At 36.4% G+C, this 20,187-nt stretch overlaps 1 protein-coding gene and 1 long non-coding RNA gene across 4 annotated transcripts in view; one reads left to right on the plus strand and one right to left on the minus strand.

Moving 5' to 3' along the window:
* RB1 (RB transcriptional corepressor 1) overlaps positions 1-20,187 on the minus strand; it is a 132,875-nt gene that overhangs the window by 48,742 nt on the left and 63,946 nt on the right. For all 3 annotated transcript variants that reach the window (XM_081215123.1, XM_081215121.1, XM_081215122.1), the window contains 4 exons: positions 19,581-19,637; positions 19,467-19,498; positions 19,311-19,387; positions 18,067-18,263 (listed from right to left, as the gene is read on the minus strand). In XM_081215123.1, coding sequence (XP_081071249.1) covers positions 18,067-18,263; positions 19,311-19,387; positions 19,467-19,498; positions 19,581-19,637 — 363 coding nt within the window. The remainder of the gene's footprint in view (positions 1-18,066; positions 18,264-19,310; positions 19,388-19,466; positions 19,499-19,580; positions 19,638-20,187) is intronic.
* On the plus strand, positions 288-9,593 carry LOC308605092. The gene is made up of 2 exons (XR_014013599.1): positions 288-525; positions 9,353-9,593. It is a non-coding gene; the product is annotated as an uncharacterized lncRNA (long non-coding RNA).

Genomic DNA, 20,187 nt, shown 5'->3' on the forward strand with positions numbered 1-20,187 from the left:
ATCCAAAGTGACTGAAGATCTAGGGCTGAGATCTTACATAGGCCATGATATAGCCACGTTAAGATCTGAGGAGATGTGGGAAGCCCTGAAGGATTTCAAGTAGAAGGAGAGACATTTGCATTTCAAAAAATCCCATCCCTCTGATTATAAGGTAGAGATGCATTTGTCTTCAGCAAAAAGAGAAAAACAATCACAATAAGAGCTATATTTATTCAACTGAAATTTAAAGAGATTCTCTTATCCTTTATTTTGATTATATCCTTTCCCCCTTATTAAAATGGACTTTTTTTTTTTTTTTGCGGTAGGCGGGCCTCTACTGTTGTGGCCTCTCCCATTGCGGAGCACAGGCTCCGGACGCGCAGGCTCAGCGGCCATGGCTCACGGGCCCAGCCGCTCCGCGGCATGTGGGATTTTCCCGGACCGGGGCACGAACCCGTATCCCCTGCATCGGCAGGCGGACTCTCAACCACTGCGCCACCAGGGAAGCCCTGGACTTTCTTTTTGAAACGATAGAGATGACGGATGGTAAGAATATTTTAATGTTGTTACTTGGCAAAATTAAGTGAGAAGCCCTTGTGGAGAAATTGATACATTCATATACTGCTGGTGGGAAACAAAATGGTACAACTCTAACGGATGGGAATCTGGCAATACCTAACACACACACACACACACACACTTACCCTTTGACCCAGCATTCCCACTTCTAGGTATTTACCCTGAAGACACACTTTCAATAATATAAAAATACATATGTACAAGGTGCAGCACTATTTGAAACTGCAAAACACTGGAAACTCCCTAGATGTCCAAGCATAGAAAATTGGTTGAATAAATTACTGCACATGTACACAGTGTAGTACTATGCAGCTTTAATAAGGAATTAAAAAGAGCTCTATGAACTGATATGGAGGAGTAATTTCCAGAAAGTGTTAAATGAAAAAAGTAAAGTGTAAAAGAGTACATATAGTATGCTACCTTTTTTGTAAGAAAAAGGCCAAATAAGAAAGCATACATGTATCTGCTTGTTTTACAAAAAGAAACACAAGAAACCAAATAAATAAATAAGGAACGGGATGGGAAACAGTATAGAAGAGATATGGAAGGTTATGACACTTATCTATGTGTAAGATTTGGGGAAGCATGTTAATATTGTACATCAGGAATCAGAAAACCTTTTCTTCAAGGGTTATACGTAAATATTTTAGGCCTGCAGGCTACACAATCCTGCTGCAACGTCTCATCTCTGCATCACAGTGCAAGAGCAGCCACAGACAACAGAAATGAGCGAGCATGGCTGCGCTCCAGTAAGACTGTACGTGCAAAGTCGAGTGGCTGGCCTGTGGGCTGTGTGTGCCACCTCCTGTGCTACAGTCAGAAAACTAAGGATAACACGGATGGGAGAGAAAGAGAAAATACCTAGAACTCCTCCTCTATTAGTGCCTGGCGCATAACAGGTCTCTGCAATTCACTGCTGAATGAATAAACCTTAAAGTTCTATTAAAAGATGGACCAGAGTTCTAGTCAGGGCTTTGCTACAAACTATTATAACTATGTTGACCCCTTCATCTCATCTAAGAGGTCTGGACTAGATAACATGTAAGGTCCATGCCATGCCTCACACACTGTTTCTCATTCTAGTCAGTTAAGACGCCCACCCATTCCTTCCTTTTAATAACCACTATCACCACTGTTCCCATGTAACACTGGGACTACTGCGGTTACTCCCTTGCTCAGCCTGCTTTCTAGTTTCTTCCCTCAACCCATCCAGGACAGATCAACCAGATTCACCTATTAAGTCACCACTTTATGCTGGTCACTTACTGTCCAGTTTTAAAAGGTATCAGATTCTCCATTGACTGAGAGGAAAAATCCAGCTTTAAAGTACAAGATTGTCCAAAATATGGCCCTGACCTACTCAATTTTCTGGTTTCTGTCTTCCAAGCATGATTCTTCCACTGCAGGTTGGTCCCCTACTTGTCCTGTATTTATTTATTTTTGCGGTACGCCGGCCTCTCACTGCCGGGGCCCCTCCCGCTGCAGAGCACAGGCTCCAGACGTGCAGGCCCAGCGGCCATGGCTCACGGGCCCAGCCGCTCCGCGGCACGTGGGATCCTCCTGGACCGGGGCACGAACCCGCGTCCCCTGCATCGGCAGGCGGACTCCCAACCACTGCGCCACCAGGGAAGCCCTGTCCTGTATTTATAACTGTCACTTTTTGACACTAGATATTTAGACACATGACACACAACTTGCTCCTCCCCCACCCCAGTCTGCCCCCTTCTCTGATGAAACCCTTTCCATCCTACAAGGCCCAGTTCAACTCCTAAACAAAACCTTTGATGATGAAGGTTTTTTATTGTCTTTATCACTTATTTGGTATCTTTTTTTCTTACTGCCTTTGTTAGCTATCTTTTTACATGGGCTATGTCTTATTTTCCTAACTAGACACCTCAACCTCCTTGAGGAAAGAGATTATGTTTTGTACTTCTTTGTATTTTCCATAGCACATAACATAGGATTAAAATAGAGGGATCAGAGATTGAAACGAAGGGGCTTAGAGTTAAGAACAAATTAGATGCTACTTGCCTGCCAGACTGAAGATTCATTTCTAATAACCAATATTTACCTACACAGTACCTACTCTGTATTTATTCAATGTCGTTCTAATAAATGTCGCATACGTACCCACACACAAGAATGCAAAGGAACTTTTATTTCACCAAACCTATAGTTCATTCAATTCTTCAAAAACCCAAGAAAAAAAAGGCAAATTTTCCTTTGTCAATAGTATTCTGATACAAGAATTCAACTCCTGTAGTTATCACCATAACTCTTATTACTCGATTTATGAATCTTAAACTGTATCTGTTGAATCCCCACCATTTAAATGAGATTATACAGTTGTTAAAAGAAGCTATGTCTTGAAGACATTCTTCATGGAATTATCTGACTTCTCTTTTGGCACCACTATTTTGTAGGCCTGCTGCATCCTAGGATTTTTCCAGTTTTTTCCTCTCTGCACTCTTGTGACAGATTCACTCTTTCTTAGGTCTCATGATTTCTCCCTTCTAGGATTTCTTTTTTTTAATTTGCTCAAGCATATTCTCTAGTAATTTTATTTTAAAAGGGATGGTTAAGAGATGAACTTTCTAAGAGATGAACTTTCTAAGTCCTTGCATGTCTGAAAACTGTTTCACTCTACCCTCACGTTTGACGTGTAGGTCAGCTACAGAATTCTAGGTTATCAAACATCCAGTATTCCTGATAAGAACTGCAATGCTGATCTGGATCTTATTCTACTGCAAATAATTTACTTCTTCTCTCTAGAAGCTTTTTATAATTTTCTCATTGCCTATGGAATTCTGAATTTTCACCAAGATGTATCTGTATTTATTCATCCTGCTTGGTACTATGAGCCCTTTCCATCTGATGCCTCCCATCTCTGACTGGCTTAGAAACTGTTCTTCCATTAATTTTTTTTTTGGCTGCATTGGGTCTTCCTTGCTGCACGCAGGCTTTCTCTAGTTCAGGTGACCGGGGGCTACTCTTTGTTGTGGTGCGCGGGCTTCTCACTGCAGTGGCTTCTCTTGCTGTGGAGCATGGGCTCTAGGCAGGCGGGCTTTGGGAGTTGTTGCTCACGGGCTCTAGAGCACAGGCTCAGTTGTGGTGCACGGGCATAGCTGCACCGTGGCATGTGGGATCTTCCCGGTCCAGGGCTCAAACCCATGTCCCCTGCGCTGGCAGGCGGGTTCTTAACCACTGTGCCACCAGGGAAGTCCCTCTTCCGTTAATTTTTTTTAAATTATTATTTTGTGTCCTCCATTTTCTCTGGTCTTTCTTTTAGAGATGAATACATAGATACTGAACTGACGTACCCCAAAATACCAAAATAAGGGGACTATACCCTAGCAGCACGGCAGTTTTACATATTTTCCTTTTAGGCAGAATCACCTTTCTATTTCTTTTTTTTTCTTCAGATCTATTGTAGAAGTCTGGATTCATCACAATTTCTGCTCTGCTTCTCCTGCAGGCACCAGCAGGAGAGCGCAGCCCTGTATGTGTACACGGAAGCTGGGATAGGACCAGGCGTGCATCTATATAATTTGTGCACTACACGAAAGCATGGGGCTCCACTGTAAACTCTGCATAGCAAGCCAGGGGTGGTTGCATCCAGAGGGGCATCTTTTTCTAATTCACTAGTACAGAGGGAGGCGGTTCATTTTCCTGATTCCTATAAGCTGGCCTGGCCTGAGGTGGGGGATTGGTCCAGATGTTTCATGGACCAGTGGTTCTCAAAATGTGGTGGTTAGACCAGCATTAGCATCACCTGGAAACACGTTAGAAATAAAAATTCTTGGACCCTACCCTAGAACCTTTGTGGTTAGGCCCAGGAACCTGCAATCTGTCTTTTAACAAGCCCTCCAGCTTTTTGATACATGCAAAAGTTTGAGAGCCAGTGGCAGACAGCACTTTAGAAAAACTCTCCTGATTACTGCCACACTCTCTGTACCTTCTATCAATACTTTGAACTTAGAGGCTAAGAATCCCACTTCCACTGTGGGAGTCTTCGCCTACTGTATTCGGTAGTTTTCTCTACTTCGTTGTATCCATCAAACAGACACCTCTTTTACTTTTTATCCTCAAAACTGAATTAACCCTTAAACTTCCCACTTCATAGTCTTGGTACTGCTGGAATTCACTGCCATGTGGTTTTTTTCCCCTTTTCTGTCACTTCTGTAGGGTTTTGGGGGAGAAAGGAAGTAAAAATGTGTGGTCATTTTGCTATTTTAAACCAGAGGTAGTCTTGTTTTTTTGTTTTTTTTTTTTAAATTAATTTATTATATTTATTTTTGCTGTGTTGGGTCTTCGTTTCTGTGTGAGGGCTTTCTCTAGTGTGGCAAGCGGGGGCCAATCTTCATCGCGGTGCGCGGGCCTCTCACTATTGCAGCCTCTCTTGTTGCGGAGCACAGGCTCCAGACGCGCAGGCTCAGTAGTTGTGGCTCACAGGCCTAGTTGCTCTGCGGCATGTGGGATCCTCCCAGACCAGGGCTCGAACCTGTGTCCCCTGCATTAGCAGGCAGATTCTCAACCACTGCGCCACCAGGGAAGCCCCTAGTCTTGTTTTTAAAAGTAATTACACAGTCTTAGTTACACAAGAAAAAGTTATACTACTTAAACCCTTTCATCGTTGCTAATAAATAACATGCAAAGGGCTTTTTCATCAAAACCAAACAAATCCTTATATTATGAACGATATAATCTTCAATTTAATTTTCTTTAAAAAATGATAATTTTCCAACTGTTTAATCAATTACTAATTGTTAGCTCATATTTTAATAGGGCATAAAAATCTATGAATCATTTTATTATAATTCTTTATTTTAAAATAAAGAAATGTATTTAATTACATGAGTTTAAAATATTTACACTGGACTAAAATTTAGGCTTTTCAGGAAAAAGGATTTTATGTATAGTACTTGATGAAAACAGAAGCAGCCATTTATTTAAATAAAAATGAATATTACTTAAAACATAGAACAAAAAAAATTACACCTTTTGGTTTATATGTCACATATGTAATTTTTGCTGATGGCCAAAATAACTGGTTTCAAAATTGTTGTGGAAAAATTGCTATACTTTGTGTTGTGGTCTCATGACTTCTTTAGACTGAAACACACATAATCTAATCTTAGCTACTTAAGAGAAGGAACAAATATGGACATGTGCTAAAAAATAAAAAAGGCCATGTATAAATAGTTTGTCTACAAGAGATTACAGAGTTGTTCCTAGAGAAATAATTACAAAGAGCAGGGATATCATTTTTGCATTATTATGGTAATTTTTACCCATCTCCATCTACTCAGGCTATTCATTTTTCATTTGAAACTGAAATGTGAAAAGGTTTATGTTCAGACAACCCTGTTCGAATACGTGAGTTAGGTCCTGGTCTAAAAGTACACAGTATTAAAAGTGTCCAGTATGCCTATTACAAAGATAATGCAAAAGCTTATATTTTCAAGAACAAGTTTATATTTTCAGGAATTCAGTACTGGATTAGGGAATCCTATGTTCATTTTTGTTTATTACTCATGTATTAGTAAAAGATAAGTCATTTTACTTTACCTCTCTCATTTTAATGTTTAAGAGAAAAAAATCAAAATGGTAAAACTTAAGTTATAAAAACTAGCATTACTTAATCTGTAAATAAAACTTTTAGACTATTAAATTATCTTAAAACATGGAACGGGTAAGTATAATGACCAGATAGTAATAAAAATAATACTTTTTATTACTTTATTAATGAGGATAAAAATGATCAGATATTACATTCTAAAAAGGAAATAAAACAAAAGATAGCAAGATAGACTTACGTTAGTCTCTGAGAATTCTTAGAGTATAATCAAAATCTAAAAGACAAATGTTAGCTTTTGAGAATTCTTAAAGAGTATAATCAAAATCTAAGAGAAATTATCTGTTATAATTTAATGGAGGCAAGAAACAATGACACTGAGCAAGAATAAAAAGTTTTTTTGAAAGAGTGAGACACAAATACAGCTGTTTCCTATTGTAAGTTTTTTTAAATCATGTTCTTAATCTAGAAAGTACAGGACGACAGCAAAAATACTTTTGATATTTGGGTATTTCTGACAATAACAGAAAATACTAAGAACCAATATGTAAATAAAACCACAAATGCAAAGGTCACTCACGTGCATTTTAAAACAGACTAGGTTGTGACAGTTTAATTTTAAAAACATGACCTAAATATCTGGAAAAGATAAATGCCAAAAAGTTGGATCTATTTTATAAGTAAAGGTAACTGAACTTAGATGGTTTCAGAACAATTGCCCTACAGTGGTTCTAAAATTTTACTAAACTCACCGTTAATAACAGCCTCTGATTTGGCTGGAGGAATTCAGAAAATACATTAAATAGAATTGAGATCTCATAAGATACTTCTACTTTTTGTTTCTTGCACATCTAGATTCCAGAGTCCTTCCTCACTATTACAGTCAGGATATGATATGATACAAGGTTAGAGACTGAAAATTCTCAGACTGTATTCAGGTAATTTTCTAACATCATGACCTTGTAGAAGATACTCTCTGACCAAGAGTACAAGTGCTTCCATTTCCACAGGTTAAGTACAGAGGATATTTCCAAGCTATTCTTCTACAACTGCTACAATCTCCCTTCTTGTCTGTACTTGAATAATGAACACTGCCCTCAGGGTAATTACTGACATGATTCATAACTAAAAGCACCATAACAAATTCCAACTGCAGTATAACAGAGAACACTGCCCACATTTAACAATGCTGGAATTCAGTTACACCTCTTTCTCCCTGAACTTATTCCATTTTGAGAAGGCAGTGAGGGAGGGGGAGGTGCCTCGGGAGAAGAGAAGAGTTCTACATACTTGTAGTAAGCCGGGATAAACAGATCCAATACTGTTTAACCGTGTTCTCAGTTTTCTGTTCTTAGGAAATCACTGTATAGTAAAGACAAGGAACTGAAGGAAACTAACAATTAATTGTGATGTTTCTAAAATGTACCATTCTCATAAATGTCCATTTATTCCTCACAACAACTCTGATAAGTATTATCATGCCAATTTTACAGATGAGAAAATCTGAGATACAGAGGTATAACTTGCTCAGAATCACACCAAAGCAAGTTACCTGGCATCTTTGAATGAACCTCAGCTTTTCCTATCTGTAAAACAGGAACAGCAATGTTTACCTTCTGTGAAGATTAAATGAGATGTGGTGACGCCAAAGCCCAGGCTCCTTCTGTTACTGCACAGTGACACAAACACAGATAAAACATGAATAAGGAAACTAATCACGATAGTGCATACACCCAGCAGTAAAATAATACACACCGTGAGGCAGCATAGAGGTTACGAGCACAGTCTCTGGAACCAGATAGTCTGAGTTAAAATTCTAGCTCTGCTATCAACTTAGTTTTGTGGGTAAGGGAAACAGTCTCAATTTCTCTGTACCTCAGTTTTTTCATCTATGAAGTGGTGATCTCCTTCACAGAGTTGTGCAAAATAAATGAGTTAACACATTTCGGCACTTTTAATAGTGCCTGTATCAGCATACATGCAAAAATGTTACCTATTATGACTTCTACACTGAAATGTAATATGCGTAAGTGAGGGTCATTTTGATGCAGCTCTGTATGATGATCAGGAAAGATTCCAAAGACATAAGCTAGTGATGAGCTTTTTACAAGCACTGCTTTCTAAAGCAAGTTTCTATGAGCTACCTAAGGGACATTTCTGAGTTTGAGATTTTTTTTTTATATCCCTGAATTTCTTTAGTCCCTTGTGCCAATTCATGAACAAGGAGAATGTATAGTATGGACAATGGGGGAGGGGGAAGGGAGACATGAACAGACAAGTCTTGAATACTTCACTGTGTCCTCCACAGTGAACTCTAGCAATTTCTCATGTGTGTCAGCGTGTTCTAAAGAAAAAAGGAGACAAGTACATAGAGAAAAGAATAGACTGAGGGGTCAAGCACAGGTTTCAAGACAAGATGGCACTTGAGCAAAGTTTTAGATATGGAAAAGATTTCATGCTTAAAACCATAAACAGATCTGGATCAAGAACTCAGGCTCACGTAAACGTTCAATACAGGAGAAGACATGCAATAATTTATAACAGTTATCTATCTCAGTTTCTTTGGGTTTTCTGTTTGTTGTTTTTTAACATATGAAGAACAACATAAAAAACCATTTAATGCCTCACTGATTCTTCAATGGCTTAATTATGAAGAAGAAAGAGAGTTATTTTATTAAATTGAGCTTAGAGTCTTAGAGCTTTATAAAGCAACCATCTATTCACATTTTAGTGGATAATTATTCATATGAACTAAGTAAGTTACTATCCTTATTTTTGCACTTTTTCTGCATATCTATATTTTTTTATTTCTCTCTAGACCACTGGAGAACACAAGGTCACTATTAAAAATTTTATTTCTAAGATATTGCCTTCCTTTATTTTCCCTTCTTGGGCTTTACATTTTTTCATTCTTATAGAAGACTTTAGGCATACCTAGAATCTTTCATTAAAAACTCAGTTTTAACATTTCAGCCTACGAAAAGAGACCTGGTTTTCCATTTTACCTCACTCTCACCCTTCCCTTCAATCTCCTTGAGGGTTGATCCAAATATCTAATTTTATCAACCCTAAACTATCATGGATTCTAAAAATACTTATATTATTATATTAAAATCTCATTCTAAGAGTTACCTAAACGAAACATATAGACACAGCAGTAACTCCTTTTAAAATATAGTTTGCTCTTTTTGTAAAGTCTTCTTATCTTTTCTTCCTGAGGAATCCAGTAGATCAACAGTGAGAGTGCACTACACAAAGGAGCTGGTCAACAAAGGAGCTGTGCACTACACAAAGGAGCTGGTCAACAAAGGAGCTGCAGAGCTTGTGCACTACACAAAGGAGCTGGTCAACCTCTTCCTATTACTGACTAGCTCTAAGGCAAAACACTCACCTTGTTACTCAAGATAAAAAATGTATTATATATATTTTCACTTAAAATAAAATTTTATACTGTCTCATATGCTTGACTACATGTTATAGTGGTAATAAAAAGTGTGAATGAATAAACAGAAAAAATGTGGTACGAGAGGGGCACTTTACTAGACCAACTTGGAATCTGGAATCAAACCAATCTGGTTCAAATGCCAAGTGTGTGACCTTAGACAAATTGCTTAACCTTCTGGAGCCTGTTTCCACTTTTGTAAAATGAAAATAGTATTAGTGACGTCACAGATTATTATGAGAATTAAATTAGACAAATATTTTTGGTGCACAGCACATTGCAACCGGTCAAGGAGTATTAGCTGCCTTCCATCCATTGCTAATTAGCTGCCAGGTGGGACACAAATATTCTATGTTTCTCTTTCCTCATACGGGAAATTAGATTCATGGCTACACCTACCTTGCGGATTTAGTGTATAGAACCAACAGAGTATTTCATTTTAAAGCCCAGTAATGTAAGGTCATCTAGAATCTGGCTCTTCTAAAGAGTGGCCCATGGGCTAGCAACGTCAGAACCATCTGGGGGCCTGTGAGAAATGCTGAATTGCAAGCCCCGCCCTAGAACCACTTGGTAAGAAAGTATATTTTAATAAGATCTCCATGGATACTAAAGTTTGAAAACTACTACTAAGAAAATAACCCTCAGCCTGGAAGTAAGAAAAGGACTTTATCAATATCATTGTGCCAAAAATCCAAAAGGACAAAGGGCATTGACAATAGTGTGTATTGATTTAATTAGCTTAGGAGAGCAAGTTAGAGGCAACAGGCATCATGGTCTGGTAGAACTTGAAATAGTGAGAAATACAGAATAATTCACAAGTAAAGGGAGGGGAAAGGCAGAAAAAAGTAAAACACTAGGTAAAGAGCACAATATTTTGCATAGGCAAATGAGGAGTCTAGCCCATGAATAATATATTAATGTTTATAATGATGTCCCTGGCTCAAAAAGAAGAAGTAAAATTACTTTAAATATGCTCTTTCAAAGACGAAAGCATGTATTCTATATTAAGATTATTTCCCTCAAAAAAGTTGTGTGGGGCTTCCCTGGTGGCGCAGTGGTTGAGAGTCCGCCTGCCGATGCGGGGGACGCGGGTTCGTGCCCCAGTCCGTGAAGATACCACATGTCGCGGAGCGGCTGGGCCCGTGAGCCATGGCCGCTGAGCCTGCGCGTCCGGAGCCTGTTGCTCCACAACGGGAGAGGCCACAACAGCGAGAGGCCCGTGTACCGCGAAAAAAAAAAAAAAAAAAAAAGTTGTGTGTGTCTATACACACACACATACACATACATTTTACTTTCAACTAGCACATAAAATTATCTGGTACATTCACTTTTGTATAATATCTCATTTATCAAGAGAGCTAGCTCTCCACTTTTCACAAGGCTAAAAACTAACTTTTAAGACTAAATTTCTAGTTTTAAATCAGTACTCATCTACCATTGCCAATGCTGGGGTACAATTTCCCCCCATTGTACCTCATGCTAGGCTTTCCTACTGTGTCCACATTTCCACACCTGTTGTTAAGTCTTTTCCCATCCACATATGATTGATCACTTCCTCCTTTGACCCTCATGGTTTATCTTATTTCACAGTATATTACAGTGAGTTACTTTTCTACTAAGTTCCAAGCCTCTTTAAGGATAGGGGCTATTTTCCATGTCCTTAGATACCTCACAGGAGAAAGTATAATTCCTTTAAAATATCTGATGTACAAATATCAGGTATGGCCCAAAAAGAATTGAGAAAAACTGAGCTAAAGGAGAATACAGAAATGAGACCTCTGTGTTACCTTTTTTTGAAAAATGTTTCTTCAAAATGTTATAAATTGTGAAGCAATCTAAAAGAATATGGATCCACCTTCAGTAGTGGCAAATAATTCTCAACATTTAAACAGTTTTGTAGACTTATAAAATATTTGAGCTAGAAATATTCAAATCTTTTGGTCTGTCTCAATTTACAAAGCAAGAAACTAAGACAAGGACATTAACTTGTACATGAAAGAGCTACGCCCTAATGCCAGGTCTTCTGATTCCACGTCCCACTAGGCCATACTCACTCTCACTAGATAAAAGTGGTTTGCTCAAGAGATGAAAGAACTCTCTGCACACAGTAAGTGTCCGAGGAATAGTGGAAGGCTAGCAAGGTTAAGACAGGGCCAGATTATCACCACCAGAGTAAAGAGGCTACATTTTCCTATATGGGAATGCAGAGCTACTGTAGGTTCCTGAACAGGAGTATGGCATGAATAAGCATTTAGGAATATTAACTTAGCACCAAAGTATAAAATAGAGGGTAGTGCCTAAGCTGGGAGACCAAGCAGGAGTCTATAATAATATGTTAAATGTAAGAACGTGATGATCTGATCTAGGGAAATGTAAACGAAAATAGATCTTTAACATAATAATGAAATAAATATAAAGGACATGGTAAAGTTTTTTGGGTTTTGGTTTCTGCTTTTTTAATTACAAGACTATATCTAACTATAGAGAAAAAGAAGGACAAAATGCTCAGTATTCAAGCCTGGATGACTTGAAAAGTAATATAAAAATATAGATATTGGGAAGCAAAGTTGTATTTAGAACAAAATAAAATAATTTCAGTTTTGAAAGGTAAAGTCAAGTCTCCTAAATCACTTGAGAAGCTACTAGTTAGTTATGGGAATTAAGGGCAAGAAATTAGGAACATGTTGGGTCAGAGTGAAAAGTTAAAGCCTTAGTGATATTTTCAGAAAGAATCAGACTTTTTAAAAATAAATGTTTTCTCTTGCTGGCAAAGAGATAAATATATGGTGGTTTTTTAAAAAAAATAACTCATGAGGAGCTTTTAAAAACCCAACATAAAACATTTTTCATTATAGTAGCATGGTTGCTATATAAATATAGTATATGGTATCATATTACTTCACCATCCTTACCCATATTTTTAAAAAGTGTTAAACATGGCTTAATCATTATCTTACATTTCATTCACCTTCCTGAGACACAGTTCTCAGTAAAATATAACTTTTGAAAAAAATAATGTCTAATGGTAAATACTAAAACCATTGTGCAAAGTGCACCAGAGGTTAATGATCTACCATCCAAATATACAACAGATATCCTTTCTGGCTTTTTCAGAGCCACAGGCTTTTCTCCCTTTTGTGTTCATTTCCTGTCAAGTCTGACATTTCAAAGAATACCAAAGAAGCTTAAAATTTTGTTTACAAGTTTGTCATCAAATCAGGACTCTAAAAATACAAGCTATTCATTACAACTGTACTGACATGTAAAACTGGCCTTCATTTAAATTTTGGAAAAATAATAAAATGGAAACAGTTTTAATCCTTTCTTTTGTAAAAGTGCTCTAGCCAAACATTTGTGCAACTGAATGAAGAAACCTGCTAATGTTTAGTGACTACAAGAAAAACAGTACGACAAAATCCAATTTAATGTCAGCTATATTTGACATTTAAAGGAGGCTCAGTTTTCTTGTGACTTATTAAAATTAAATACAACAGTTAATTACTAGTACTTCTATGCTCTCCATATAGTAAGTACCACTCCGAAACAATATTATTCAGAAGATGTGATGCATTTAATACAGGAAAATAGAAATGATACCCTAAATATTCTTTAAGTATATATATTTAAAAATACTTTATCAATCACTAAATACTATACATAACTCTTTCGGCTGTGATGAAGGAACAGAGACCAGATTTGTCTCAACTACAAAATCGAACAACATAAATGAAATAATAGTTTTCAGACAATGAACAACAAACAGTATAGGACAGTAATCTCCGAGAGAAAGAAAGCAAATGGTAAGCCCCACCTTTGCCTGGAGACAGTTCCCAGGCTACAACACAGGGAGGAGAAACTGAAATAGATCCCAGTGGTCTGCCTGGTTGGAGAAAACAGAGTTGAGAATTCAAGAAAGCTAAGGCAGCTAAAATTATCAGGACAGAATAGCAGAGCAGAGAGTTACACAGAAAGGAGAGAGCTGCAAAGAGAGAGCTCCAGGAGTCTGCAGAGGGTTACTCTCAAGTTTTCACTCTAGTACTGATCAGTGCATGAAAACTACCCAACGTCAGAAAAAGAACCATTCCAGGAGCTGACATAGGGCCAAGAAGAGTTTTGATTTCCACCAGCCAGGGTGGAAAAACCTTGTAATATACGGGACATCAGGTAGAGTACTCAGAAGGGGACTGCCTCAACAGTGGGGAAAAATTAGCCATAAAGACTGCCCTGGCTTTGTCTATAAACAACAACAAAAGCCTTTAAAGGATCAAACTGTTTCCAAGTAACTAAACTGAGTCCCAAAACACAGCTCGAGAATAGTGAAAGGAATATAAAGATATCCAGGACCCAGTAAGGTAAAATTCACAATGTCTGGCATCCAATAAGAAGTCATCAAGCAGGCAAAACAAACAAACAAACAAACAAACAAACCAGAAAAACATGACCCTTAAAAGGAGAAGTATCAGTTAACAGAAACAGTCCTAAAAAGACATAGCTGTTAGAATTAGTAAACGGGAACTTTAAAGCAATTATTATAACTATATTTCATATGCTTAAGAAGGTAAAGGAAAGCACAAACATGTTAAAGAGAGATATGGAAGATTTAGAAAAGGATTCAAGTCAAACTTCTAGAGATGAAAAATATAGTACCTAAGATTAAACATATAGTAGATGGAACTAATAGCAAATCAGACATTTTAGCAGAAAAAATCAATGAACTTGAAGACATAGCTATAGAAACTATTTCAAATGAAACAGAAACAAAAACATCTGGAACCAAAAAAAAAAAAAAAAAGAACAGAGCATCATGATGTGAGCTGTGGGACAACTTCAAGTGACCTAATACATGTGTGACTGGAATCCCTGAGGGAAGGGGTGGGAGGAGTCAACAAAAACATTTTAAGAAAATAATGGCCCCAAATGTCCAGATTTGATGAAACCTATAAGCTCACCTTTCGAAGCAGAACTCCAAACAAGATAAACATGAAGAAAACTAAACCAAGGCACACCATAATCAAATTGCCTAAAACCAGTGATAAAGAGCTGCTGTGTAAGAAGCACAAGTACTCTAAAACCAAAATGCTATAAGATGCATAGTTTCTCATATGAGAAGCCCAGAAGGATGAGATGAGGAGGGAAAAAGAAAGAAAGGAAGGGAGAGGTGAGCACATACCAAGAAGAAGCAAGGTTCCAGACTTGCGAGTGAAGAAGTATCTTGGAAGTGGATCCCGCCTCAGACACCAGCTGATACTACATGGTCAGGGATGAACTGCCCAGTCAAGCTCTTCCCAAATCCCTGATCCACAGAATCATGAGCAAAATAAAATGATTGTTTTAAGCCACTAATGTGTCATCCAGAAATAGATAACACTTCTAATGGCTCTTTACTGTCAATATTTAATGCTTCCTTTCCCATCTTAAAAACTAATCTTCCCTCCACCTCACATACCTCCAGCTATACGTTTACTTCCCTTCTCAGACAAGACTGATGAAAGCTATCAATAATGACTGTCTCCACTTTATCTCTCACTCACATCTCATCCAAATTCCACTGCAATCTACTCCTGCCCCCACCACTTCTTGTAACAGTCCTCGCTACCTTCACCAGTGGCTTCCTTGTTGCTGAAACTAATGAACACTCTTCAGTTCTTACTGACTGCTCCTACACTATCTGAAACAGCAAGCACTCACTCAGACCTTTTAGTACCCTCTCTTTGAGAGAGAGAGCATGACACTGCTTCTGATACTCCTGTCTCTGAGGAGGAATATCAGATTCCTCAATCTGTTTTATAGGCTTCTCTTTTCTGTCTATCCCTTAAATGTTGAAGCTCCTCAGGATTCTATCTTTAATATTACCAGATGCATAGGTCCCCTACAAAAGGTTTTTATTTGAGGAATTAGCATAATGAGATTTGTTCTGGATTTATGCAAAAAATTCTCTGGTGGCTGTGAGAGAAATAGTATTAAGGCAGCAAGAGATGTGGGGAGATCAACAGGAAAAGTCCACAGTCGCCCACAAAAAAGACCATTTAGAGAATAAAGTACCTGGTCTACTTTGGTTTACAAAGATTTTACCAAAAAAATCAGATACAGTTTGAATATACTGAAAGTAAAATATCCAAATCTCACCTCATCATCTGCTGGCATTATAAACTGCTTAGCAGATTTAAGAGGTCTAAACATCTGGAAGTCATTCAATCTAACGCTTAGGTATGGTTTATTTTAAACCACCTCTAATCTTCCAAATTTCCAGAGAACAAGATTTCACTAGGTTTTTCAATATTGTTTAGCATTTTACATTCATATATTGCCTGTTAATCTCTCTGGGGTCAAAAGAAACAGAAGTGTGCTTATTCCTTCTTAAAGTTATTCTGCTCTTGATTTATTATTTCTCAAGATTGTTAAGTAAAGATACTGAACCCTTTCCCTACGCAACCATTAAAAATACAATGATGTTCTTTCTTTCATTAAATTATCAACAGGTAAAAGTAAGTAATAATATCACTTGATGCTTCCCTAGGTAAACAACACTGAATATGTTCTTATAAATCACTACAGTTTAATGAGAGACTCTTATTATAATACAGAATCAAAAAACCATGAAAGCTTGCTCTGATTCTTGATCTGGATTTTGATATCATGGGTGTGTTCAATTGCTCTGATTCTTGATCTATTGTATATGTTGGTAATGTGGGTATATTTAATTTGTAAAAAATCCTTTGAACTATAACTTGTGATATATACTTTTCTGTATATATGTTATACTTCAATAAAGAAAAAAATCCTAAAGCCTGTGAAAGCTCAAATAGATCTATAGTATGTCTCGTCTCTAAAATGTCAATTATTCTCACAGGAAAAATTCACATATTGTGTTTGTGTAGGATGACTTATCTTCACAGTTACCCACTACCACTCCATTCTTTACAATTAAAACAGTAGTATGTGTTGATTTTTTAAAAATCCAAACATTAAAAATCATCTATAATTTCATCCCCTAGAAATACCACACTTAGAATTTAAATTCAGAGGCTTATTATGACTTCCACATCATCCTATTATTAAAAAATTATACCCTTTTCCAGACTTTGTGCACGTCACTTTTTCTCCAAAAATTCTCAAAAATAAAGGAATATTGTTTTGAATCCTAGAACACCAGTAACTGAACTAAACAGGCTTGAGCACAAGCAGTTGTTAAACCATACATTTCTACTATTTCCTCCACAATTTTCAGAGCCCATGTCTTTTCTATATCCTCATAATGTCTATCTCAATGCAAGGCATACAGCAGATGTGTACTGATGGAAATAAAAGTAGTTCTCTAAAAGAAATGAGAATAGTCACTTTCAGATGATACAGTGATGTCTTGATTTCAATTTCTAGGAAGAGAGGGCATAACAGCCTCTGAAAAGTACTCTATCTGCTTGTTTCATTTATTGATCTATTTATTTATTTTTGCTACTTTCATTTAACCCCCGGATTCTGAGAGTTTTCTCCTAACCACTCCTTTTCTTCTACAGTGGAAGCTCCTGTATAAAGGAGTTACCCAATTCAATCTTAGCAATACAATGTCTTTCTATCAACTTCCCATACTTCTCTCCTTTTCTATCCACTCTGTCTATACAGCAATACAAGAAAAGCACTAAGAAACAAGTTACTCTTAGCCATTACATTTTTAAAATATCAAAAAAGTAAAACTTGGTTTATATGTACAGATTAGGATTGTAATATAACTAAAGTCTTAATTTTTCTATTGCCATTTCTATATACTGATAAAAATGAAAAGATATATGCTTAGCATGCAACAGTTTCAGAAGAAACCAACTCTATATTAATCTACAAACCTGATGATTAACAAAGTATTACCCAACTATGAAGATTTAAAGAGCATAACAGAAGAACTTCATATAAATATTTTACTATTACTACATAGGAAATGTCACCTTTACTAAAATAAAGCCTTATCAATAGGTTATATGCTATAAATAGACTACCTAGGGAATATGCTTTGTGCCCTTATAATGCTGGAAACAATAACTATAGTTGTGTAAATTTTTGGATTACTTTTAACAATGGGACAAAAAAAATCAGATTAAATTGAACTAAAAATCTGTATTTTTAAATCATCTCAATAGCATAATCTCAATTTTTTCATCATTTTGTTGAAATTTTAAGAGCAGACATTTAAATTTTCATACATGACACCTCTATTTTAAATAAAGTTCCCAAATACTTTAAAGAATTCTGCTTTGTTTTGAAGTGCCAAGCTTTAAGAAAAGCTATTCATAAATAAATCCCTGTATCAGACAGTCTGGGGAGCTCAAAGAAAACTCCATTCTAATATTCCACTTGCTTCTTGGGCTATACACTGAAACTACATTATTCATTAAATTTCATATTTGTTCTTGAGGTAAATGTTATCAAATACCTCTCACTAACAGATAACTGTTATCCATATGCATATGAGTATCTTTAGCTATTTTAGCTAGTTACTTACTGCGAGCCATGCAAGGGATTCCATGATTCGATGTTCACATCGTTCTAAATGTTTAATCATTTCTCTGGTCAAGTTGGCTTCTGCTTTGATAAAACTTTCAATCACTTTGTAAAAATCAAAAGCTTTTAAATTAAGTACATTCAGAATCCAAGGGAAGGACAAATCTGTTCCAGTATCCAGATTCTGAGATGTACTTCCTAAAAATGAAAGAAAAATGTAACTTAGGTATGAAATGTTAAGCCTTGAATGACATATTTTTCGGTTTGAAGGTTTTATCAAACAAAAAATTAAAACACAGTAGAAAGGCTAAACAAAAATTTTTATTTAGAACAGAATTTTTTATTCTGGGGTCCAAAGACTCCTAGGAAATAGCCTTCCAAAGTTTGAGTGTATGTGCATATATATGTCTTTCCTGGATAGAAGACTCACAGCTTATATCAAATTTTCAAAGGTTTAAACACCCTAAACTTTATCTGGGACACGTTTAACATCTAACCAGCAATGCATTAGCATATCCATTTTAACTGTCTCATTAATCCTCGATTAAGAGAGGAAGTGATTCTTTAAGATTTTTGACAATTTGATTGGTTAGAAAATATCTGTTTTAATTATGCATTTCTTGGTTATAAATGAGGATTCACAGTTGTCCATATTTGTTTACTAATTTAAGTTTCTCTTTTATTATATATTTGTATCCTTAGATAAATTTTCTTCTTTTGTTTTTTGCAAACAAAACAGTTTTTGACATTTGCAACATTATTTGCAAAATAATACATGTTTAAAATTATATTTAAAAAAACCCACTATTGGTGGCCTCTGTTCTGTTTATCTGGTGGATTCTAGCTCCAACCTCTGGTCTCATAACCACAGAATATATATGTAGCAGTGCTTCCATATCAGTGGAAGCTGCTCAGTAGTACTCCTCAGGCATTTTACAGTCTCATAAGTCTTTGAAGGGGTTTCAGTAGGTACATTTCCTGGATTCAGGATAGCCCAGAATAGGAGTCTAGTGAACTATTCCTAAGATGACATGAAATAATTCAGGTTAATAAACCACTTTATGGTGACCACATTACGGTGACCAATTACATTCTTCAGTATATACTGATCTAAAATATGCATTTCTTCTCCTTAACTCCTTAACTGCTCCATTCCCCCCACCACAAAAACCCATACCACACATTAGGTAAGTTTTTTTAACTTTAAATTGAACTAAAATGTTTATTTACTAAAATTTAACTTACTGCTATATGTAGCCATTACAACCTCAAGAGCGCATGCCAACAAAGACATATGAAAGATGTTGTCATTCAGGAGTTTGCTAAAGGAAAAAAAAGAATGATTCTGTAACATTTACTTTTAAAAAAAGAAGGAATTGTTTTACTAAAACAAAAATTTACCTAAAATTTTGAATGGATAATCGTTCTTCTTCCTAAAACAGATTAAAAAAAAATTAACTGAAGCCTTCTTTGTGTCAGCATTAAATTTTTTTCTTTATGTTCTTTTTAACTTACTGATTTAAGCATGGATTCCATTACTCGGTAATACAATCGGACTCCAAGTTTGTATCGCTACAAAGAAAGAAAAAAAATTAGATCCCACTATTTTAGAAAACCATAACAATTACTAACTTTTTAAAAGTTTTATCTTGAGACACATTCCTGACCCTTCTTAGGAATATGGCTACCAAGAGATCACAAAAGCTTGCTTGTCTAAAACCCAAGATTTAAGTATAAAATGATGGTTTTAACATTCCTGATAAATTTTCAAGAGGAGGGGTCCAGTAGTCGGTTTTCCATCATTCCACTTCAGTCTACATCATTCAACAGATATATGTGTACTAAGAATATATTACGTACCTGGCACTATTTTAACCATTTTCATACTAATGTAATACTTCTTGTGACCTAGAACACGTATTTTCAAGATAGCTCTCCAGGATTAAGATAACAGTCTCTTTCCATAAAACTGGTCAAAGGCAAAAATCAGACCTACCTGATCTTATAAGGAAAAAGTTATCAAACAACTAGTTTTCATTAGTCCAAAGAACAGTCAAATTTTAGATAAACACACATACACACACACACACACACAAACACACACCAAAATCTTTCATTCCAA

This window comes from Mesoplodon bidens (genome assembly GCF_964165515.1).
Source record: "Mesoplodon bidens genome assembly, chromosome: 17".
NCBI lineage: Eukaryota > Metazoa > Chordata > Mammalia > Artiodactyla > Ziphiidae > Mesoplodon > Mesoplodon bidens.